Raw genomic sequence first — 26,282 nt, 5'->3', positions numbered from 1 at the left:
TCTTTCAAACCTATTTAATAACTCTTCCTAAGGCAGAAATTGGGGGCTTAAGAAGAAATTCAGTTACAACCTCTGCCTTATTAGGGACACTGAAGGACAAGATTTTCCTGACCTATTTATGGAAAACTCATATGGAGCAAGTAAGCAACAATACTAAAGAAAGGAGCTTAAGCAAGGGATTGCAGATATAATTATTTTCAATCCAAGTGGCTAGTCCTCTAGGAAAGGACACAGGGACTCTGACATGCCTTACTTAAGGGAAATAGTCATGGATATTAATAATCCATGAGAAAAAAAATCTTTGTATGAAAGGAACTGAGATCTCAGAACCCTTCTAGAGATTTTTCTGTGGGTATCTCATAGGAACGTGAAATAGAATAGGCTACTTTGGTCCAAGGAGATCTTTAAAGTGAACATGTCAGAAACAGGAAAATGGTCAACAGTCATTTGTTCTCCGTTGCTAATATCTATGTCACTTCCAGGGAGTGAAAACTCAGTTTCCAGCAGATCTTCATTCGTCTCGGGCTTTGACCCAGTTTATCAGTAGGGGTTCTTAGTTGCAAACAACAGCAACCAAGTCTGCTAGTTCAAGCAGAAAAAGAATTTACTAAAGGTTATTAGATAGTGAGTGTGTACGATTTCCAGAGGAGCCAGAGGATGGGTCTTGGAGGCTACACAGACCGGGAGCCAGGTTCAAAATCATACCTCAGAACTGTTTGCTGTTTTATCCACCAGGCATGGGCTGCACAGCTCACACCATTGGCACCAGCCATCCACGTTCTTCCACTGCTACTGTGGAAAATGGCCTCAGCTCCGACCACCCTGTCCAAGGGATTCAGCAGGTGCCAACATTTTTGTCGGTAGCTTCCAATTCAAAGTCAGTTGCCAGTGCTTGTAATGGCACAATTCTAAATCACATCCCACCAAGTCTGCAAAGGGAGGTGGGGGGAATGGATAACACACAATTAGGGAAATCACAGATACCTGGTAAGTGGCCAGCGCCCAGCCCTTCCATACCCCCACCTGCTTCTCTGGGGAAATCACAAACACATGCTAAGTGGCCATCATCTGGCAACGACCCTATGTCCACCTCCTTTTCTTTTGTGTGACGTTCCAGAACATGGGGGAGATGTTATGTCTAATGGAAAGGCACTGCCAGATCTCAACCCTGAAACCAGGGAACAAGCTGCCCCTGAGGCTTATCAGAACAGGAATTCTCAGTGGCGGGGCCCCTCCCCCAGAGGTGGAGGAAAACCACGCTAAAACAGTACAGACTGGTCTCTCTTCTTTGGCATGAAGTGAGCCATGTGGAACTGCCATCTATTGACCCAGCCTAGAGCAGTTTGTGGCCACCCTGGGCAACCAGCTATGATAGGATTTATCTTTTTGGACTCTTAGTACTATGTAAGTGACAATAAGATTTGCTCTTTCTGGACTCTTTATTCTGTACATAAAGGGATCATTTGCTGAAAATTTCTGTGGTGCCCTGAACCTGTGTTCTCACAACACACCCTTGTAGCAACTCGCTCCAAGCTGGAGTCTAGAGTGAAACGTGGAACTCATAGGTGGGAATTGCCCTAACACAGGAACTTGTCGAAGGTACTAAGAAATCCAAAAGAATGGCAGGTACTCAGTACAGCCAGACTCAGGATCCTTTATATGTTTACACTCGATTTTCACCTTATTTTCACAAGTTTGGGTGGAGGAGGCAAGTAGAGCAGTCATGCAGCAGCAGGTGCACGTGTGGATCTTTTACAACATCAGTGTAAACGAATGGAAGGCAAGTGCTGTAACAAAGGCAAGTCTATCACCCACTTGGACCCCAAAGACAGCATAAGACAATCTCTCTTAAGCAAAATTCTTACCATAAATTTCAATTATTCATAGAATAATAGATTATTAGTACTTGAGAAACTATCAATATACCCTCTCCTCCAAATCCTTCAATTTAAATGGCTGGCTACATTTTCATTATTTTTTAAAGAAGCATGTTTGACAGAAAACATTATGGTTCTGAAAATTTGGAATTCTTGATTATAAATTCCATGAGGTTAGAGTTTCCTAAGCAAGGCATATTTTTAAAGGGAAAAAATTTATTATTTTTGAACTGACCTTAATAAGGAATGTTTAACTTTAGGCAATGGAAATCAAAGAGTTAGCCACCAGGGTTTTTACTAGCCAGTGGGCACCAATGTTCAAATTAGAAAATTCCTGAATACATATTTTACTTCCTTATGTTGAAAATTTGTCATAGAATTCTTACGTTTTTAAGAACAAGGTTATTTATGCCATCTGCCCTAAACTTGTTTCAACAAATACATAAATTTACAATGTCTAGGAGTGAATGCTACTCTCTTGGGTTGTGCAGTGCACAACCTGCACGACCATTCATGGTAGGCCTGGTGACCATCCCTCTCTGTAGAAAATCTTTTCCAGAATACATAGTGTTATAAATCAGTAACTACATGCATATATACTTTATTAGACTATAGGTTAAAATGCTCTAATAGGCTAATTACAAGGAATCTTAAAATTCAGTGGCTCAAACTAGATAGATGTTATCAATCTCCTACCTAACAGTCAGGGTTGACAAACTATAGCCTATAAGCCAAATTCAACCTTCAGCCTGTTTTTGTATGGTTCTCAAACTAAGAACAGTTTTTATATATTTAAAGGGTTGGGAAACAAAGATAGAGGTGGTGAGGAGAAGAAGAATGTGTGACAGTGACAATATATGGCCTGCTAGGCCTGAAATATTTATTATTTGGTCCTTTCCACAAAAAGTTTGCTGATCCCCAGTGTAGAGGCTGGTGACAGTCCAAGACCCTTAAGCAGGTACCTCTGTTCTACAAGGCCAAGGACTCAGATTCCTTCTATCATGTTGCTCTACCTTGCATGGTCAAGGCTGCAAATGCGGAAAGGGGAGAGAGGAAGAGAAGGTCAAGTACTTCTTTTTAAAAAAAAAAAAAAAATTGGGGCCAGAAGTTGCATGCATCACTTCCACTTAAATCAGAAGGCCAGAACTATAGTACTTGGCCGTGATCAGGTAGGAAATGTAGTCTGGCTGGGCAGCCATATGTTCAGCTAAAACTTTAAGGCTTCTCTTAGTAAAAAAAGTGGTGGAGGGCTGGTAGGAGAAGGAAATTAGCAGTTTCTGCCACATATACTACACAGCTCTCAGTTGGTGATGGAGCTGTTTCAAATGGTTAAAATCTCTCATTTCTCTCCCACCTCATGTATCAGAATAATACCCATAGAGTGTATTTACTCTGTGGGGATTCCCTGTCAACAACCAGCACAGTGTTTTCCAAACGGCAGGCAAGCAAGGGTGGGTGATAGAGGAGAGAGGAGAAGGTCTATGGACAAGGAGAAGAGAACAGAATGAGACAAAGCACTCATTGGATAAGAAAAAAAAGTATTTAAGATCCTTCAGTTAATGACCAAAATAGCTGAAATTACATTTTTAATCTCCCCAGCCACTTCCTGTCTTTTCTGAGGCAGCTTGTGGAGACACTACTTGTCTGCCTCTGGCAGAGGCTGTTAATTATAAAAACTGTCTGATAGTCTCATCAGAGGTTAATAAACATTGTATCCAGGTTCCTGGATCATGTGGGTTAATCCTGTCCTAAAATTAGAACTAAAATTAGAACTGCTGCTAAGTATCATTTTTCAGTGATGGTGTTCAATTGTGGTGGCAGATGAGAAAGCATGAAAATATATCTGGGATACTCTCCCCTCCAACTTCCCTGAGTGAAACACCAGACAGGACCAAAAGCCTGAAGAACCTAACAGGGTTGTCAGAAATAGCAGATCTGTAGATTTAAGTGTAGGTGGCACCTCCAAATGCCAGCTGTCCTGGAGGGCGTGCAAATATTCTGGGTTCAGCAGACTTCAGAATAGTTGCACACATGAGAGAGAGCTAACATCAATAATTGGGTGACAAGGGACAGCAGAGGGCCTCCACAGACGACTGACAATTGCTGGAAATTGCAGGAAGTGAGTGCTTCAGCCCTACCACTGTGGGTAGACAGCCTGTCCTTACCAGCCCGGGAAAACAACCATGTGTAGACAAAGAAAAATAATAGCACACCAAAGGGCAGCAAAGCAAACAGAGAAAGACAAAACTGAATAATTATTAGTAAGGGGTTCCTGGTAAATTAGAACTGCCAGAGGAAAGAGAAGATGACTTTAATAAATAATAATAATAGCACTTAAGGAGATTCTATTAAAACATAAGAAGGCTCCCTGGAGCTTAAACAATACTAAAAAATATTTTTTTCAATGTTAAAAACAATTATCATAGATTAATAAGAAAAGAAGATGGCCATTTTTGAGAACTGAATTAGTCTCCTGAAAAAAATAAATGGAAGAAATATCTTAAAGACACTGGTCACAAAGAGAGTGCATTTTTTTGAGAATTCAATTGCAAATACAGAACAACTGTAGTTAGTTTAAGCAGAAAGGAATCTAACATAGAGAAATGGGTGCTTATGAAATCTTTAGAAGGAGTAGAGGAGCAGGTTCTAGAGTAGACACCAGAACTAACTGACCAAGGGAATTACTGCCTCCGAAGACAGAGAGCTAGAGAGCCACTGCCCCCTGGAGGCTCAGGACCACACCTCAGCTGGTCACCACTAAAATGATCCCATCATTATTCACAGTTGCCTAAAGGTGGGGGCAATCCAAGTGTCCACCAACAGATGAATGGGTAAACAAGATATGGCATATATATATATAATAGTGTGTTAATATTTGGCCGTAAAAAGGAATGACATTCTGACGTATGCTACAACATGGATGAACCTTGAAGACATCATGTTGAGTGAAATAAGCCAGACACAAAAGGACAAATACTGTATGATCTCACATACATGAAATTGGCAGGATACGCATATTCATAAAGTCACAAACTAGAATACAAGTTTCCAGGGGCTGAGTTGGGGAGGGGATTGGGGCGTTAATGTTTAATTGGCACAGAGTTTCTGTTTGGGTAATGGGAAATTTGGGCAATAGATGAAAGGGATGGAGAGATAACTTTGTGTGTAATTAACACCACTGAACTGTATATTTGAAGAGGGAAAAAAAGAAATTTAAAGTCACATATGTTACCACTCACACACATACACACACACACACACACACACACACACACATCCAAAGAACTGTACCACAAAGAGTGAATCCTAGTGTAAACAGTGGAATAAGGTTAATAGCATAAATAATTACAACAATATTGTTTCGTGAATTGTAACAAAGCTACCAAACTAATTCCAAATGTTAACAACAGAGAAAACTGGGGTGGGGGTGGGGCAGTGTATGGGAATTACATGCTTTCTGCATGATGTTTCCATAAACAATCTTTTATGTGAAGCAGGAAAAAAAAACAGGGTGCCCTGGTTCTCAACACCCTCCTCTAGTAACCAGGTGCTGGAACCCTCCCCCCTCCAACTGCTGCCACTGGAAAAATAAAAGTCTCTTTGACAGTGCACTAATTCCACCTCATTCCACATCTTGCTGCGTTCATGTGCTTGGTGGGAAGTAAGGTCAAATGTGGAACCCGAGCTGAAGGAAATTTTGAGAAACGTGGCCTCTGCTTTTCCTAAATCCAAAATACTCAAAATATATTAGGAGGGTTTTGGAATCATGTTTCCTGCCATATATGGTATAGTAGACATTTGTTGCTACTTTTGTTTTGTCTGGCAGAAAGCCCACTACACCCCCATCATAACAAATCCAATATATAGTACCATATTTTGTCAATTCTAGGATACACTTGTTTTTGTTTTTTGTTTTTTCACAAATAAAAATCTCTGAAATCAAGTGCTTCTGATCATTATTGGCATTTTGGATTCCCCCCATTTCAGGGGATGCCAAACTCACCCCCTCTAGCCCCATTCCCATCCCACTACCCAGGACACCTGTCAGTCTCCATCCCTTTTCTCTCCCCTTGAGGTAACCAAGGTTGCCACTGTCCTAACATTTATGGGAACAGTTCCTTTTTTCTGTTTTACCATTCATGTTTGAATCCATCAACTATATAGTTTGATTTAATTCCTTTAAATAGAACATTTCCTTGGCTCATCAAGATCAGGTTACAGGTTAAAGTTTTCAAGATTATTTCATGTCTAGTGAATAAAGAAAGGAATATATATGAATTGTCAGATTTTTAAAAAATCTATCTTTTCTTATACCACACACAGATTAAAAAAAATGGTTTTGCACACACTGGCCTTTTCTTACACTTAGAAAAAAGAACAATAGAATAACATTAATTCAGAGCAACATGTTTATTTAAGCCCTAGCTAAGTTTTCATTTACAAGCAAATATTTTCAGGAAAAACATCACATAAGACAATATTTTCAAATGTTATATACCATCTACATAAAAGTTAAACTTGCAGAATTTACAAATTAATATTCAGAGCAGACAAGTAAATTATACATCCTTTTTCAAAATCCAATCTACAGCATTTAAAAATTCATACAGGCACAACGTAAGAGAATATCTTTACAATCTACCTATTTACATAGCTTTTCCCACTGTATGTGATATAGTTCTCATCACAGCTACCAAGGTTTGCAAACAGTGTATTTAAAATATATCTAGCAGCATATAAAAAAATTAGATAAAAGGGGAGGAAATGCTACTATTAAATAAAAATGAAACTAAAAGAAGATAATAGAAACAACTCCATAGGAAAATAGACCAAAATATATTTCTGTTAGGACTCAAAAATGTTTCCCACCACACACTGTATGCACAGCACTAATACAACAACAATTTAACAGCATTTTAGTCCTGAGCACAGAATAGAGCACAGCTGCAAAACTTTGGTTAATACATGTCAATGCCAACATTAATACAAACTGTTTAATGTTCTTTATTAGTAGATTAAGATCAATTCCACTTTATGAAAATCTTCAATAATACTCTCATATCTTATTTTTCCCATTACATTAAAAGAACTTTGAAGTTTGGGAACCCTCTATAGGCCAATTTAAATACTAGACACACAGACCACAATTTGACTAACATTCTCAATACATTTAAATATGTAAATTTCAGAATAGACTATACGAAGGAGGTAACAGTGGTCAGCATTTTATTCCAGATATTTATTCCAGTATATTTTACTGTCACAGCAGCAGACATCTTGCAGTTGAAATAATTTGAAGGTGGTTTTTATAGCTACGCACAAAAATCAAGCCACAATAAAAGTACTAATCAAGCAGTGTATCAACTGTAATTTATATGTTTCAATAGATATTAAATTAAGCACATAGGATAGATACAATTTTATTTGAACATGACATATTCAGCAGTTAGATTCAGATATATTTTCCAGTTAATCCCATTCAGGGCAACATTTCCATAAAGAACATATAGAACATTATCACAGTATTCACTTTATGACTATCTCCATTCGTGTTTAATTACTGGCAATGTCTTCCCCCGGATCTCCAGTATCTGAGATCTGACCATCTTGCAAATTGCGAGCCTTCCAAATTCTCACAGTTCGATCACTACAAAATAATAAATTAAAAATGAATATGTGAACAGAGACAGAAAAATTAAGAAATAGCTCTTAGAATTACTTACTATGGAAACATTTTCTGAAGAGATCCATAATAAACGTAAGTAAAAAAAATATATGTTGTCCAATAAGTATATCAAATCTCTACTCATAATAATGGAGCTTGCTTATCACCCCGTCTCTTCTGTCTCTCAGCCCCTCACATCATACATCCCAACATGTCACCAAATCCCACTGATTCCAACTGCTAAATGCCTCTTGGATCTGCCCTCCCTCTCTCACCCAAAAAAAAGAAGAGAGGAAAAAGAATGTTTCAGGCATTGTTGCTGTGTGCCCTCTACATATGTTAATGAATTTAATTTTTCTCCACTACCACAAGAGATAGGTACTGCTACTATTCCCATTTTATAGATGAGATTGAGACAGAGAGGTTAAGTAATTTATCCAAGTTCACAAAGTTAAGATTTGAATCCAGGTGGTCTGGCTCCACAGCCCCATCTCTTAACCATGGTATTGGATGTGCATTCATTATTTCAGAAAATAGCATGTGGTATGACATATGGACGGAGGTCTTTGGGTACAACAACCTGGAGTGTGGTCACACTGAGGCCTCTGGGATGGGAGGGGCTGGGACAGGGTTTCCAGGGATTGGTGACTCCAGTAACAGTCATTAATAATTATCTTTGGGTGAAATCAGAATAAACCCACAGAGAAGGTAGGAGGGTATTAAAAGGTGGACTAACACCCCACCTAGCAGACAATATGGAAGATGAAAAGTATTTCCAAGAAAATTTGTTTCTGCACACTTGGCATCTGCTGGTTACTGGAGACCAGTCATTAGACAATCACATTTCTTACCATGTCTCTCATCATGGCTTAAAGACAATATCTCCCTACTCCAATTTCCTGATAAACCCAAACCCCAACCCCCCCCCCCCAAAAAAAAAGTAGAGTTTCCACAGAATTTGATAGCTAAAAGGCACTTCAGAGATTAGGTAATCCATTTCAAGTGACTTGCTCAATGTAACAAAGTAAGGGCAAAACAGCCTAGATTTCTGGTTTTTAATCAATAATCTCACCATCCCACACAGCACACATACACTTGTAACAGCAAGGGTAAATGTTCATTCATTTACCCATTCATCCCTTCATTTATTCATTCAACCCTTCCCTTAACAAATGTTTATTGAGAACCTGCTATGTGCCAGGCACTATTCTAGGCACTTGGGATAAATCCATTTAAAACAACAACAATAAAAAAAAACAAAAACAAAACAAAACAAAAAATAAACCTCTCCCTTTGGAGACCATATATTCTAGCAGAAAGAAACAGACAATAAGCCACAATAAATTACTAAAGTATAAAGTATATTAGAAGGTGATAAGTGCTATAGAAAAAGAAAAAGTAAACTATGGTACGGGGAATCAGAAGCACTAGGTGATGGGAGAAATTACAATTTTAACTAAAGTAACAAGGGTATTAGTATTGAGGAAGAAAGATACCAAAGATCGCATTTCAGGCAATGAACATGTGAGCAGCTGGAGCCAATGCCCTAAGGCAAAAGTAAGCCTGCTATATTCAGGGTCCAGCAGGAAGCTAGCAGGGTTGGAGCAGAAGGAACAAGCCAGAGAGTGGTAGAAGGTATGGTAAAGAAAGTTACAGAGGGTCAGAGATCAGATCAAGAATCTCCTCTAGGTGAAACGGAGGACCACTGCAGGGTTTTGAGCAAAGAAGGAATATGTTTAGATTTGTATTTTAAAAGGAAATCTGGCTGCCGTGTTGAAAATAGACTACATATGTGCAAGGGGCCTTACTTGGAAAACTACTGTAGTAATCCAGTAGTTACTGATGGTGACTGGAACCAGACAGGCAGAAGAAGACACATTGAGAAGTTTTGCAGGTTTGAAACTGTTATGTACCCCAGGAAAGGCCATGTTTTCTTAATCCAGTCTTTTGGGCAGACTTATTATGGGTTGGATCTTTTGATTAGGTTGTTTCCATGGAGATGTGACCCACCCAACTGTGGGTGAGGTCTTTTGATTAGATTATTTCCCTTGAGGTGTGACCCCACCCATTCAAGGTGGGTCTTGATTAGTTTACTGGAGTCCTTAAGAGAACTCAGGAGTCAACACAGACCCAGATGCTTGGAGATGCAGACAGAAAGATGTTTAGAGAGGCTAAGAGATGAAGCTCAGAGTTTGCCCCAGAGAAGCTAAGAGAGGACTCCCAGATGCTTAGAGAGAAAAGCCCTGGGAGAATAAACAAGGATGCACAGGAGCTGAGAGAGAGAAGGAAGCCCAGAGACATTTTGGAGAAAACCATTTTGAAACCAGAACATGGGGGCAAAGGACCAGCAGATGCCAGCCACGTGCCTTCCCAGCTGACAGAGGTGTTCTAGACACCACCAACCTTTCTTCAGTGAAGGTATCCTCTTGTTGATGCCTTAGTTTGGATACTTTTTTTGGCCTTATAACTGTAAATTTATAACCTAATAAATCCCCTTTATAACAGCCAATCCATTTCTGGTATTTTACATAACAGCAGCTTTAGCAAACTGGAACAGAAGTGGACATTTCTGAGATATAATTTAAAAACAGAAATAACAGTATTTGTTGGTAGATTAGAGATGGAATGTGAAAGAAAGGGAACAGGGAAGAGTTCTGGTCTGAGCAACAGAAAATACAGAATAGCCATCAACAGCAGAGAGAAGGCTGTGGGCTGAACAGGTTTTTCATGGGGAAGATCAGGAGTTCAGTTTTTGATGTGTTAAGTTTGAGATGATTGAAATTCTACTACTCATCATGACAGAGTAAGTAGCACCAGGTTAGACCATCTGCTGTAAACAAAGAGGAAACTTGAAAAAATATATGGAGCACCAGTTCTCAGACACTGGGCAACAGGCAATGCAGGACTGTGATGGCGCAGAAAATGGAGACAAAGAAGGTGAGCTCCATGACTGCCCTGGCTTTTTGCATGGAGGCACAGGGAGAGGGAAGTGATATACAGGGAGGGGCAACCCAACAGAGAACCATAGAATCACTAAGTTGAAGAGACAGCAATTAAAATCTGAGAAGTCTTAAGTAGGTGGAATTTTCAGGACCAAATAAAAAGAGAGAGCAATGCAGAAAAAGAATCTACATAGGGGTCACCTGAAGTTTTTGGCTGAATGCTAATCTGCACATGAATAGAGTGAGCCTCTATAACTAGCAGGGAATAATGAACAGAACAATTCCTGAGATTCACACAGGGATATGAGATGTTAAAGTTCTAACCAGTGAAGTGGAGGAATATCATTCAACATCCAGGACATTCAGCGGAGATCCCAGAAGAGTCAAGCCTTAGTAAAAGAGCTAACTAGCCCTAGAAAGACTACTCTAGACCTATATAACAAAGCCTAAAAACCTGCCTAACAAATCCTCAAAAAAAGTAACTTAACTGCCTGCCAAACAAAGCCCAACACTCCTTACAGGAATATAACAAAACCCAGATATTCAAAACATAATAGTTGTACATTATAACATCCAATAAAATATTACTTGATGCAAAAAAGAACAAAAAATGTACCTATAATTACACGAAAAACTGATCAACAATAAATCCAGAAAGGACTTAGAGTTATATATGTGTTCAAGAATTTCAAGGAAATAAACAAAAGGTAAAAAAAAAAGAAAGAAAGAAAGAAAGAAAGAAAGAAAGAAAGAAAGAAAGAAAGAAATAGATGGTTGTTTTAGAGCTGAAAATACAATTTCTGAGAAGAAAAATTTACCAGATCGGCTTAACAGCAAATTAGATGCTACAGATGCAAAGCTCACTGCACATGGAACATAGAAACTATTGAAACTGACACACAGGAAAAAAAAAAAAGCTTGAAAAATAATAAAGAACAGAGCCTCTGTGACCACCATTAAGTGGTCTAACATATGTGTAATTGGAGTCCCAGAAAGAACAAAGGGGACAGAAAAATATTTGATGAAGTTATGGCTGAAATTTTTCTACATTTAATGAAAACCACAAATCCACATATCCAAGAAGTTTAAATTAACTCCAAGTAGGATAAATATAAAGAAAGCTACACCAAGACACCAAGACACTTCAAGTTGCTGGGAAACAGTGATAAAGAGAAAATATTAAAAGTGAGCTTGTGATGCCTATTGGATATCCAAATGGTGATGTGAAATACGCAGTTATATGTATGAGTCATTCATTGGGAGAGGTCTGAGTTGGAGGCATAAATTCGGTAATACTGATACTGAAGAAATATAAAAACATGAGAAATAAGAGAAGATGACCAAGCACAAAGCCCTGGGGTACTCTAACATTCTCCTTGGCTCAGGGAGAAATAAAAAACCCGCAAGGGACAGAGCAGGAGTGATCACTCTTTTGCCCTTAAGACAACAATGAGTGAGTTGTCTTAAGAAGTCAAGTGAACAAAGTGTATCAAGGAAGAGAATAAATATTTGTATCACATGCTACAGACATAGTTAAAGAAGACAAAGGAGTGCAAATTGAACCATGGATTTAGTGATGTAGAAATCATAGGTGACCTTGACAAGAGTAGGATTCATAAGTTTGTATGGAAAAAAGTCAGACTGGAGTGGGCCTAATACAGAAAGGGATGAGAAAAATTGGAGCCAGCAAGTACAGACAACTCCTTCAAGGAATTTTATTGAAAGAGGGTGCAGACAAATGGCAGGGAAAATGAAGTCAAGAGAATGTTTTGTAAACAGGAGAAATAAAAGCTGATGAGAATGATCAGATAGAGTGGGAAAATCATGATGAAGAAGAAAGGGGGAAGGATTTCTAAATCAATGTTCTTGAGAAGGAGGAAGGAAGAGGAAGTATCCAAGTGGAAGCAGAAGCTTTAGGCAGGAGCACAGATGGTTTATTTCCGTCATCAGATGAGAAGCAAAGCATGTAGGTTTAGATGCTAAAGTGAGGGTAGAAATGGAACCAAGGCAGATATTGTAGAAGCAGCATGGGTGGTGGTTAAGAGTACAGACTTTAAACTGGACTATCAAACCACCTGGTTGCCAGCGCTGGCTCTACCACTTACTAGCTGTGGGACCCTGAACAAGTTACTTCTCTCTGTGTCTCAGTTTTCCCACTTGTAAAACAGGGAGTATAATAGAACTTTCCTTCCAGAGTTATGAGGAATAATGAGTTAATGCCTTTAAAGTGCATAAAAAATGCCTGGCAGATAGTGAGCATTATACAAATGTTTGCTAAATTATAAATAAATAGAACTGATTAAAAAATAGCCCTTCTGATTTTCTGGCTACTTTTCTATGAAATATAAACATGTAAATATAAATATTTCTTTGAAATATAAATACTTGAGAATATATAGTAAATAATTTACACCTGATGCACCTTGGGTAAACACACAAAAAATTTAGATCTTCAAAATGAGACCATATCAGGGAAGAGAAGTAAGTACAGTAACATCGTATCCCATCCACCAGGCCTCCGTGATTAACCAAACTCTTCTGAGTGTCCAACATCTTTCAGTGGTATCAAATTATTTCCAGTAAATTATCAAAGGCTCAACAATTTTACAAGGAAATAGACAAAGTGATGACTCTATACAAGGTAATACATCTTAAAAATAGCATCTGTATAGAAAGTAAACACCTTAGAAAACAAAAAATACTGTAAATTGATTTTGAAGTAGCTTAAAAATAAAAGAAAGTGAATCTAAATGAAAAGAGGAATTGAATGGAAACAGCATAAATAATAAGAGATGCCACAGAACTAAAGCAGAGGTTTCAAAATAAAATAAGGGCATTTGTGCATTTGGGATCGACTGAATCAAGATAGATATTTATGAGAAATGGCACTTTATTCGGATGAGGCCAATACCTCACATTATAGTATGTACGCTTTCCTTTCTGAAGTACTTACATACATAGTATGTCATTTTTATGGGCCCAATATCTCTCCATTCTCTTCAAGAATCATCTTAAAGATCACTTTTTCAGTGAGGCCTTCCCAGACCTTCTGATTTAACCCTTGTGATACTCCCACCTTCCTTCCATGCTTAATTTTTCTCCACATTGCTCATTACCATCTAACATGTTTTACTTATTTATTTTCTACCTCTCCTCACAGAATATAAATGGAGTTGGGCTCTGTTTTGTTCACTGCTCTAGTCCCAAGACTCTGGGATAGTGCCTGGTACACTGGAAATTCATTGTGAATGAATGAAGAAATGAACAAATGAATCACTCAATCCAGCCATCCATAACAGGGATGAAGCAGATGTTATTAATATGTACTTATACTTTAAAGGAAGGAAAATGGAGGCACAAAGAGATTTTTTTAAAATCACTTGTTCTAAATCATTAATTCCCTACGAATGTAAGGCGAAGAATGGCAAATCTATTGCCTTCCTTAAAAAAATCCTTAGAAATCAGTCATTCATAAATGATTTTTTTTAAAAAATTAAAAGCAGAAGGGCAAGATTTGGCAGCAGAAAAGGAGAGGCTAAACTTGCATATAATTGTGCCTAAGAGTCTCCCCGAGTACATCTTTGTTGCTCAGATGTGGCCCTCTCTCTCTCTAACTGAGCCACCTCAGCAGGTGAACCCACTGCCCTCCCTTCTATGTGTGACCCGACTCCCAGGGGTGTAAATCTCCCTAGCAACACAGGATATGACTCCTGGGGATGAATCTGGACCTGGCATCGTGGGATTGAGAATATCTTCTTGACCAAAATGGGTGTGCAAAATGAGACAAAATAGTTTCAGTGGCTGAGAGATTTCAAACGGAGTCGAGAGGTTACTCTGGTGGACATTCTCATGCACTATATAGATAACACCTGTTAGGTTTTAATGTATTGGAATAGCTAGAAGTAAATACCTGAAACTACCAAACTCCAACCCAGTAATCTGGACTCCTGAAGACAATTATATAATAATGTAGATTACAAGGGGTGACAGTGTGATTGTGAAAACCTTGTGGATCACACTCCCTTTATCTAGTGTATGGATGGATGATTAAAAAAATGGGGATAAAAACTAAATGACAAATAGGTTGGGATGGGGGGATGATTTGGGTGTTCTTTTTTTACTTTTATTTTTTATTCTTATTCTGATTCTTTCTGATGTAAGGAAAATGTTCAGAAATAGATTGTGGTGATGAATGCATAACTATATGATCGTACTGTGAACAGTTGATTGTACACCATGGATGATTGTATGGTACGTGAATATATTTCAATAAAACTGAATTTAAAAAAAAAAAAAAGATCTGGCAGCAGAGCATTAACACAGGCATAAATTTTGTCATATAACTTGGGGAGCCTAAATTCAGTCCCCTTAGTGTACATCAGAAAACATAAATGAAATATCTTAAAACAGACATTAGAATGACTGTGATAAAAGAAGGATTTCATATGCTTTGTTTCTATATACCTACAGTTTACAATATTTATTCAATCTGAACACAAAGTAACCAGTACAGAGAAAAATCATGTGGGTAAAACTTACTCAGCTGCAGTAAAAATGTGGGTGGAGTTGACACATATGGCATTGATAGGACTATCATGACCCTTCATCTCTCCAACTGGTGCAAAAGTATCCACATTCCAGAGTTTCAGAATGCCTCCTCTGCAGCCACTGAGCAAAACCGGGTGGCTTGGCACCACTCCCAGGGCACAGACCCAGTCCTTGTGTGCATTTGGAACTTGCTGAGAGGAAAAAGAGACATCAGCAGCTTAAAGGGAGTCTTCCACAGTGATATTTTCAGACCAAATAAGTTACATTTTTATTGATAATCTCAATATTTGGAATATTGAATGGCCTGCAAACTATCAAAGTTCATTTTCTAAGCAATCACAGTTTAAAGAAATAAATCTGTAATGTGCTCTTTGATTTATCTCACTAATTATCATTATGAGTATTAAAGTCCTGTGATGCTAATAATCTACAGAATCTAAAAGACCTGGAAAGTATATAGAATTCTTCTAACATCACATCCTCTTCATGGGCAGTAAACATCTCATCTTTCTCCAGAATGTATTTATTTGTAAAACAGGTTTTGAGAACTACAATGTGGTAAGTAGGCTATAGGAGCTGTCTCAAAGTCACCACCTTAAACCTTTGGTAAAGAACATAGAGGCCTGAGGTTTTTGTAGAAGACCAAGGTAACCCATATATTTCATAAATGAACAAGCAATAATTATAAGATTAGACTATATGACTAGATTTATATATAAACATGTTTATATATGCAATATAAAAATCACAACCATGAACACATGCCTACAAAAGAAAAGCTTTTGAATGACATACATGTGTCTGTTGCTAATGTTAATATTCATCTACTTATTCATTTTATTTTCATCTTTTGGTCACAAGGAGGGATATGGTAGCAACTATCATATATATACCCATACATATAAAAAGAAAAGCTTGAAATTGAGAAAAATTTCACCTACTAATTAATTCCTTCCCCTGGGAATTAAAAAAAAAAATCACCAATATTAGATGTTTTTCTTTTTTTCTTTTTTTTTTTTTTTTTGACATAACACTTCAATCCAACCACTGTTCTGTAGAAAATGAGAGAATTATCACTCTTGGATGCACAAAATGCCCCTGCAGATGAGGAATCATTTATACTACTCTTGCCTCTGGCTAAATTTGGTCCTCTTTGGAACACACGTACATGAAACAAAAACAAAAGAAAATGAGAAACTACAACCGTTCTATTCCAAATCTGATTTTATTTAGTAAACACATACATGGGGCAATTTCAGATCTTTCCACCCTTACCAGTGCCTAATCTCCTCTTATCTGGCAGATATTATAAAATGTTGACTTCATCTTCATGTCACAAAAGGGAAAGAATTATAGCATTGCCACCTTTATTCTCATTAATATTTCTGGTGGGTGATGGTAAAACACTCTTTAAGAGGAAGCTCTGATTAATATAGTCCCTAAACAATGAAAATTTAGATAGAGGCTCTTTAAGTTCTTTCATATAGACTATTAAGGGATTTTGAAGTGCCCCTTCCACACCATGAAAACATTCTGCATTACCTGAAGAAGGTCTTTTTGAGCTAAGTCCCATTTCTTGATTCCATTATCTCTTGACCCACTAAATAGGTTATCCCCTTGAATAGTTAGTGCTTCAATGCCATCATAATGAGGGGGTTCAAAATTGTGGGTAGGACTCACAGTTCCAAGAGCCCCTTCAGTTACATCAAACATCTAAAAGAGCAAAAAGAAAGCAGACATCCCCATTTAACTTACAAATAAGCACCTATATGTGCACATTCCTAGAAACATGTATATGTATATACATCTATATTAGAGACAGGATTTGTTTTGTTATAATATTTTACTAAGTTAATTAAATTAATCTGGTATGCATGATATTTACATTTTCACACTATTTTTGTTTACATGTCACATGCCTAGCTCTCTGTAGACTTTTTAAGAAAGGCAATCAGTTTTTCCACGAGTGCAGAAATGACATATTCAAAAATAATAATAATCTATCTTGTTGAAATTCAAATAAACAATATAATTCTTATTTAATCACTATTAGGTAGCTCTGCAGTCATGATGTTCACTTCAAATTTTGTTGCCCTCATCTCTCTTAGCTAATGACCTTGTGCTTTCCTAAAAAGACTAGGGTGATCCAAAATAAACTTTTTGGATCCTCCTCCCCCATGCCAAAATGTTCCTGTTATCTTCGAACATCCTCTTACCTGTACCTTTTTCTCAGAGGCTAAAGTGTACTTACCTCTTTCCAAGGTTCACATCTATGATCTGATTCTAACTCCTCCTACACTTTCATCAATTATCACCACTTCAGTCTTCCCTTCACTCCCCTTTCCACTGGTCCCATTTCCTAAGCATATAAACATGCTCAAATCTCCTGAACACAAAATCCTCTCCTCTTAACCATTTTATTTTCAAGTCATTAACTCTTCTCTCAACTTTTAATCAATTTAGAAAGAGTACATACACTCTTCAACTTTCCATATTATAACTTTGGTTTGTACTACACTTTGAAGAAAGTCTAATCTGAGCACCCATCTCCAAACTGGCAGATTCAGTTCCTCTAAGTCCTCATTCTATTCTATCTACCAGTATCACTTGACACATTTGATTTCTCCTTTCCTCTACATATTTTCTTTTCTATCTTTCTCTCTTTCTTACTGTCACCTCTTTTTATTCTTGTTGGTTCTTACAGATATTCCTCAAGGCTGAGTCCTCAGTCAATGTCTCTCTGCCTTGGCAGTATCGTGTACTCTAACTCCTTGAATATCCATTTCTATTTGAACAGTCCCCAAACCTCCATCTTTAGTCATAAGTTATCTTGAGCTCTGGCCTATATGTGGATGTCATGTCAGTATCTCACATTTAACATTTCCAGAATCAAGCTATGCAGCTTTCCTCACCTTATCTGCTAATTTCACAAAATTCTAAAGACCCTAACATGATCACTCAGAGATGGTGACCATGAGATAGATGATGGTGATAAAATAGGTAGGTAGGTAGGTAGGTAGGTAGAGTAGATAGATAAATAGAAAAGGAAGAAGGAAAGGAGGAAAAATAGAAGGAAGAAGGAAGGAAGGAGGGAAGGAGGGAGGGAAGGGAGGGAGGGAGAGAGACAGGGAAAAAGGAAGGGAGGAGAGGGAGAAGTATAGGGAGGGAGAGGGAAAGAGGGAGAGAGACAGAGAGAGAGGGAGGGAGGGAGGGAGGAAGGAAGGAAGGAAGGAAGGAAACCTAATAGTTGGTAAATTTAGGAATTTGGATACGGGGGTATGTTAGAATTCTATGTATTGTTTTTGTATTATTTTTCCAACTTTCCTGTCAGTTTGAAGTTATTTCAAAATTAAAAGTTAAAAAGAAATGGTGACCATACAACTCCAGCATTAGTTGGATGACTGAGGTAAAAAAATCTTTAAACTCCCTCCCAACCTACCTTCTATGAAAAGTGAGAATATCTGATTGAATAACAAGACAATAATGGTCAGAAAGAATGAATGAGGGAAAGATAAGAAAAGTTAGAAATGGGAAAGAGAAAATTGATTAAGAGAACAGGGTCCTAGATGAGTCTCATTAATTCACCTAATATTTAGTGGGAAATAGAAGAATATATCCAACAATTCTATTATACACACTTTGATGTAATGATCCTTGGAGCCAGTGATGATTAGATCTTGTCCACTGGAAATCTGATCAACAGTAAGGCACATAACAGGGCCTAGATGTCCCGTTAACTTTCCTGTAGATTGGAACCTTTAAAAAGAAAGAAAAATAATTTCATTTGAAATTATTTCTTTGCATGCTGGGGCTAAGCCATAATATAAAGAGTCTACGTGCTTAGTTTCACCTCTATGAAGGATTAGAGTCAAAATGGTCAAATTAACAAATTCTATGATGGAGGTGGGGGGAATCCTAGATAAGCTATTCCAAAACTGGCTAAAAAATAAAACCAAAAAACAACAAAGGTCTGAAAAATGGCTTAAGAGTAATTTTAACTCTAATCTAAGTTGAGGTAAACCTAAATCTAATTAAATGTATGACATGTGATAGACATGTATCACTGATATTATTATAGCCAATTTGGAATTTGAGTAAAACAACCATATCACTAATGTAACTACAGAATCAAAAACAATGGAGAAAGTAAGATTTTATACATACACACATACCTATTTTTAAAGGAAACATGTCTGGGAGGAGGAGTAAGGAGATGAGCAATGAGGAACAACAAATGTTTGTGCACACACACATGCATACTCATGTGTTATGCATATATATCCTCACACATACTCACACATACACACATATACACCATATACACATATGTATACACACATATACTGCGTATGTGTATACCAGAGAATAGGTGGTCCATTTCATCAATTATTATAAATATATTAAAAAGACCAGGATAGATATCTGGCTGGTGGAAAAATGTATGATGTTAATTTTCTGGGGTGACAATGAACCTTTGTTTCCCAGTCCTACTTTAAATCAAGTGCTGGGATACAGAGATGCCTTTGGCTTCTAGGACATTATCGTTTCTCGAAAACCCTGTGAGGATTTATGTCCAAAGTTATTAAAGTAAGTTTATAAACTGAAAACAAAATGAGATATAAAATGTTTGAATTATGTTCCTAACAATAATTTTTTCATGGGTATTGATGAAACCACGTTAAGAACCCTGCTCTCTCCCCAGTAAACAACACAATTTGCGGACACATTTTATGAGAGTCTAAGGTTTCCATTCTATTTTTTTTTCAGCAATGAAGATTAAGAGGAAAATTGTGAGTTTGCTGATGAAGCTGATGACAGACGAGATACTTAGGGGTGTTGGGCTGAATAGAAAAACCTATGGTTATATACTAATCAGGTTATAAAAAACTAGGCCTCATAAGCATCAATGTGATATTAATGTTCGAAAGTTGTATTTGCCATGTAAGAAGTACATTTTCCTCAATTCCTACCTTTTAAGATCCCACATTCTGACAGCATTTCCAGAAGCTGCATAGAGGAAAGTGCCGGTTGGGTTTAGTGCAATTTGATTGATCTGGTTCTCTCCAGAAGGAATAGCTACTGTACGGTTGGTACTTGCAGAACAAGCATCTCCAAGAGTAACTTGACCTGAAGACCTTAAAAGAGACAAAACAAAGCGAAAAAAAAAAAAAAAGTCACAAATCCAGACATGAATTAGGTCTGGAATTTCTTGAATTCCTATGAAACAGGCCAAGGCAAGGACAGGAACTGTGTCCTTTTGTCATAATACACACAAAATAGTACTTCTCACATGGGTGGCATTTGTAAATGTTGGCTGAATAAACAGATAAATGAATATATAAAATGAGACAAAATGGTTTAAAACTTTTAATTTTTATTGCTATTATAAAGCTAGGAATTCCAGCCAGGCCCTGAGTTAGAGATGACTGAAACTTCATTCAGAAAAGATAAGACAACAAAGCTGAAAACTCTATATAGTGATGCAGAGTCACAAAGGTAATTCATTTTTCTGTAGTTTCCAGAAGCCCCCTGTGCGACAAATCTACCAATATTCCTTTCATAAGTACGAACAGTCCCCTGGATTAAAGACAACTGGGGACCTTTTTAATTATTTGCAGTTTGTGTATCAACCCAATCACATATGGGGTATATCACCGTATACTAAAGACAAACATAACTTACCTATATTTCCTCAGATAAATTCTAGATGTTAAAAATCTTTTTAAATTTTGAAACATTTTCTCAGTTAACTTCTAAAATAGCCAATTAACTTCAATCTTTTTCCACTTTAAGTTTAGTGATTCAACTGGATTGTTAACATTTCTAACTTAAGATATAGTGTTATATTTCTACAAAATCCCCCTCAATCAATAGGCTCAGTACAGTAAAGAAGTAATGGTTCTCAAATTACAAGTTAGCGCTTAAAAGTTAATCTCTACAAATTAGTAAAAATTAACCCCTTCCATACTCCCTTCTCTCATTTACATTAGCTGAGTTCACCTCAGTTTTGAATATGTAAAACAGTTCATAAACTCATGGCAAAAAGAATCATTACTTGCTCTACATTTTAATGACAGACATGATCACATGAGAAAACAGACTCATCCTCCCATTATCCTACATAACCTGCAGTTCTGAAATTTGTAATAATAGCAAAGCAGAGTCTCAGTACTAAAAAAAACTCTTGATTATTCAATATCTGTTAATTAAAGATAACAAGTACTTCTTAACTGCTTGCAATGGTGATTTGAAGCCATTTCAAAGGAGTGGTATTCATTTGAAGCAAATAATATAAATCATTTAACTCTCTATTTGGGAGAGAAAAACATGAAAAGTGTACTTGGTCATAGATCGCAGTCTTTTCTAACATGATTTATCCCTTCCTGTTTAATATGCGGCGTGGCTCTTGTCTTTTATTCTGTCAGCATTTTTTTTTTCATCCTTTATTTTATCTGTGTTGTATCATATACAACTTAATATCTTTTTGGAAGTGGACAGGTATAAATAAATAAAAAATACATTCACAGTCCTATCTTCTCTTACATTTAACAAAAAAAGTAGTCATTCCTTATGCTGTTTCTCTTTAAGTTACTTACGTCAGAGTTCGCATGCACTTTGCTGAATCTCTGATATCCCACACCTTAATATAAGATGTTGAAACAGTGAAGACCAAACTTGTATAATTACAGTATTTTACAGATACGACATTGTTGGGATGACTCCCCAGTGACATTATCTCCTGCCCAGTCACCAGATTCCATACTTTACAAGTGCGATCTAAAACAAATTTAAAAATAATAAATACCATTAAGATAAACAACATTAGATTCTCCAAACAATAAAAATTATTTAAACAATTTCTGTCCTACAAGTAGGAAATGAGACTTCAAACTGAGAAATTATTCAATCTGTAACAGGCATACTAACTCAGCAAGTTCAACTACAAGGAAGGTGTAAAAATGGGATGAAAGCCACAAATACCTGTTGTATGGATTACACAGTATTAAAAATAATGTTAACACTTTGAAATAGTATTATCAAAAGAGTCCTGCTTCAAATTGCCCATGATATTAAAATAGCCATCTCAAATCAGCCTCTTCAAAACATTCTTCTTTAATCACACAACCACTTGCTCACAGCACTCTCCTCACTTGTAAATACACGTATACCTTTCTTTCCTAGGGGTCACAGCTGATGGATTTTCTTATTTTTGATCCAAAAACATAATCAGAAAACTATTATCTTTTGTTTTTCTGACATGGTAAATATCTAATTATCCTGGGGAGATAAATTTACTCTGAATCATTAGAAAATTCTGTTATTTTCACAGAATTGACTTTTTTTAAATTGGGCAATTTGTTACCATTATTCACAATTCTCAAGATCTAACTAGACTGTTATACATCCCTCATAGACAATGAACAATAAATGTTAAAGCTGATTGAACAGAATCTTGTAACATCCCTAAAAGCTAAAAAAAAAAAAAAAAAAAAAAAACTTTTACTAGCTCCTCAAATTCCTGCATATATTTTCTTCCTACCTTCTAGTCTTATTGTCCACCACTTTTCTTACATATACTCTACTTCTCAACTCAATCAGACTTAGTTTCCAAACACACTCCAGATTTACCTCCATATCTTTGCTAATGTTCTGTAATTTTGGATGCGAATCCTTACCTGTTGATATCCAAACCACGATATTAGGTTCATTCTAAATTCCTCCTTGACAGAGCCTCCCTTGCTTCTCACAGCTGGGCATAATCTCTCCCTTTTCTCAAACTCCAAAACTCTTAGTCTGCAGTTCATTAAGGCATTTACAGTTCATTTCTATTTGCTTGTAACTGTACCCCAGGGGTTAAGAGTGCAAATTTAGAGACGAGTAGACCTAGGTTTCCAATCCTGGCTCTTCAACTTACTGGCTGAGTTTACACTGGGCAAATTATTTAATATCTTGAATCCTCTGTTTCTTCATTTTAAAAATGAGAATGCAACATGTATCTCATTAGGGATGTTTTGAGAGTTAAATGAGTTATAATTGTATTCTGACTAACATAGTCCCCGGCAACATAGGAAGTGCTCAGGAAATGGTGGTTTGTGCTCATCTTATTATCTCTACCTCACTGCATTTTAAGTGTGTTATAAATGTTTATATGATCTGCAGTACCAAGCTTTGTGTGCAGTAGGTGCTCGAATACTGAAGGGAGATGTATTCTCTCAACTTTCTGGTCACATAACATGAACAGGGCTTTTACTTTCTTCCCAACTAGGCAATCATTTTACAAAGTATCAGATGTTGAACCAGATTATCTCTCAGATTTTTACCAGATCATAGTTTGACTTTTTTTTTAAGCCTGTTAAAAATGTAATCATAAAAAAAAAAAAAAAAAAAAAAAAAAACCCTGTGAAATGTCCACATTTGAAAATGACTAGCACCTTTTGATCCAGTGAAGAGGAGATCGTCAGTAGAATCTACACAGAGCACAGCTTTTATATGCCCCTCAGCTATGTGAATACACTGTAGTGGAGAAACTCGGATTCCTTTTGAAGCAGGAAATGGGTTGATTATTCCCCTGAGATGGGTGAAAAACAAAAAGCAAACAAAAATAGGATTCACCATCAGTAGCAAATTAATAGCTGTAACATGATACTAATTTTATTTTTCTTCTTTGACATTAAGAAGTATTTATAAGTAAATAGTAATAAAATAAAATACAGATTGCTCCTTGTCTCTTTCATAAGCAAAAGAACAGAGCCAGGATATGAAACAGTAATAGTAGTGACAGGGTGCACCCACTAACTGAGGGTCTGCTGGGAGCTGCTTTCTGCAAAGAGCAAAGCATATGATACATTTTGGGTTTTCTAATTAACAAGTTCATCTCTCCAAAGTTTAACGAAGCATGTTGGGAGCTGTTTGTACTGAATTCTGACAAATAAGAAAGAAGCAGAAATGGTGGACACTGCAAAATGTGACTCTATGTCAAAAAAGGACATGGAGAAAGTACGACACAAATCACCTAAATACTAAGAAAGCACATTTCAAACAAAATATGAACAAAAAGATAAGAATTATTGCATGGACAGAAATTCTAAAGAAAGGATGGTACAAAAAGATTAAAAACTCAAAGAACAAAATTCTAACAACAACGATAAAAAGGAAAGAGAATTTTTTTTTTTAATTGAGGCTCTTTAGGGAGCTTTCTCATAAATTTAATATTTCAGTTTCTGCTTTATGCCACTGAACTATGTACTATGGAAATACCAAGATTATCAAAACATTGTTCCCACCCTTAAAAAAGTTTAAGACAGGGTTTGAATTGAAATAATTGTGCTAGGAAGGCTAGAGATGAGAATGAATTAAGACATGATAAATATATCAGGCATATATACATTTGTTCAGAGCAGGATGAAAAATTATATTGAAATATATGTATTATATAAGACAAAATGCATCATCATAGGAAAAATATAGAGATAAAGTAAAAACTGCTTTGTTTCCATCTTCCTGATTAGAGGAATCAATCTTCAAGAATCAAGGGACAGAAATGATTAAGAAGAAATGTGAGCCTAAGATATGTGTCAGAACTAGCAATGGAGACATATTCAGTGAGTTCAAGTATTTCTGTTTTTTAACAATTATATTATAGGGTTTTGAAAAATATGCCATCGTGAAGGCAAAATCATTGTTCGTACTCTAAGAAATCAAAGTGTTCAAAAGGGGACAAAACTTGTGACCCAATGTTCCAAAAAGGATTCCAGAAATTATAGATCAGTAAAACTTCATGTTGAATCCCATAGAGGAAAATATTAATCAAATCATTATGAACACTTTTTAAAAGTGCTCATCAATAGGAGATAACTTGGGCTCACCAACCTCATGGGGGGAGTTCTTTTTAGGGTTAATAGGCAGCAAATTAAGGGAAGGTCATATACACAGTATATGTTGACTCCAATAAGCTTTTCAAATGCTATCCTTATGGACATGGATAAGTATTGAACTGTTGCAGTAAGGTAACTCCATAGGTGGCTGAGGAGTCATACCTAAAGAGTCATTTCAGTCTGGAAGGAGATCTTCAATGTCTAATCAATTTATCCCTAGCCCTAAAGACAGAGGTGGCATGCTTATTAAGTTAATTTATAGAGGTGAATACTGTATTGTACTACCTGGAAAAAAAATGACTGAAACAAAATTAATTCATTTTAAGTACCTCTTTAGCAGTAAAACAGTCATTGGACATTGTTTAAACATAAAATTTAAGCAAAAAATAGACCATAATGCTTCAAATAGGAAAGGAACTCAATAGCAGCGTAAGTTTAAAAAGCTTAAGGGCTTTGTTTACTGGATATGAGGTCAATGAATCAGCAATTTTTGGTTCCTCCCAAATCACTATCAATTACTTAGTCAATGGAATTAAATATTTCAGAAGAAGGAAAATAATAGAGCTACTGTACTCTATCTAGGCCACACTTGTAATGGGATTTAATTCTGGATGCCACATTTTAAGAAGGATATTGAAAAGTAGGAGCTTTTCCAGAACAGAGTGGAAGCAGAATGAAGGGTCTTAAATTATATTATGTAAGAAACAAACTACAAAACTAGAACTATTGAGCTGATGAAAGAAGGCTCATTAGAGAGGATACAATAGCAATCTGAATATTTAAAGAATTTTCACAAAAATAGAGTCATTTGATTAACTCTGATGTATCTCAAGAGGGCTGACAAAAGACTAGTGAGTAAAGGATGTAAATTTAGGCCCAGGATTTTTTTTAAAAAACTTTATTTTTATAGTCTAGTTACAATAATTTTAAAAAGTGAAAAAAATTCTTGATCACTGGATATATAATTACAAAGTACTATTATTTGCATACATATCAATTTGAGATTCTTGAAATTAATGCTCAGTAACTTGTTTGTAATCTAAGAATTTAACCAGATTAAACTTGAAATGGAAGCAAACCCTGCTCAGAAGTCTGAATCTTCCGTTTTGAAACCCTATAGCCATAAGATTCACAGCTAAGAACTAGAGACTTCAAATTTGCAATTATTGCTTCAAACATACAAAAGATATGATCTAATGAAGTCAATTGCTACTGTTACTTCACAAACAGAAAATATATGTATATATGTTTCAAAAAGCTGATTATAAAGAAAAAAATCATGTTAATAGCGTAAGAGATGTTTTTGATTTGCATTAAATGACACAAATAATCCTAAGAAAAAACTTAAGCAGTACCCTGGGTTATGCAATACCCT

At 36.4% G+C, this 26,282-nt stretch overlaps 1 protein-coding gene across 17 annotated transcripts in view; it reads right to left on the bottom strand.

The window, feature by feature from the left end:
• Positions 1–6,268: 6,268 nt before the first annotated feature.
• The window catches only part of KIF21A (kinesin family member 21A), a 161,364-nt gene continuing 141,350 nt past the window's right edge, over positions 6,269–26,282 (bottom strand). For all 17 annotated transcript variants that reach the window (XM_037845822.1, XM_037845823.1, XM_037845824.1 and 14 more), the window contains 7 exons: positions 23,465–23,601; positions 21,629–21,809; positions 20,003–20,167; positions 18,671–18,788; positions 16,575–16,745; positions 15,024–15,223; positions 6,269–7,524 (listed from right to left, as the gene is read on the bottom strand). In XM_037845822.1, coding sequence (XP_037701750.1) covers positions 7,431–7,524; positions 15,024–15,223; positions 16,575–16,745; positions 18,671–18,788; positions 20,003–20,167; positions 21,629–21,809; positions 23,465–23,601 — 1,066 coding nt within the window. In that variant the 3' untranslated portion in view covers positions 6,269–7,430. The remainder of the gene's footprint in view (positions 7,525–15,023; positions 15,224–16,574; positions 16,746–18,670; positions 18,789–20,002; positions 20,168–21,628; positions 21,810–23,464; positions 23,602–26,282) is intronic.

This window comes from Choloepus didactylus, chromosome 8, assembly GCF_015220235.1.
Source record: "Choloepus didactylus isolate mChoDid1 chromosome 8, mChoDid1.pri, whole genome shotgun sequence".
NCBI classification, from domain to species: Eukaryota; Metazoa; Chordata; class Mammalia; order Pilosa; family Megalonychidae; genus Choloepus; species Choloepus didactylus.
The sequence above is the reverse complement of the archived record's forward strand: the minus strand, read 5'-3'. Positions and strand labels throughout refer to the sequence as shown.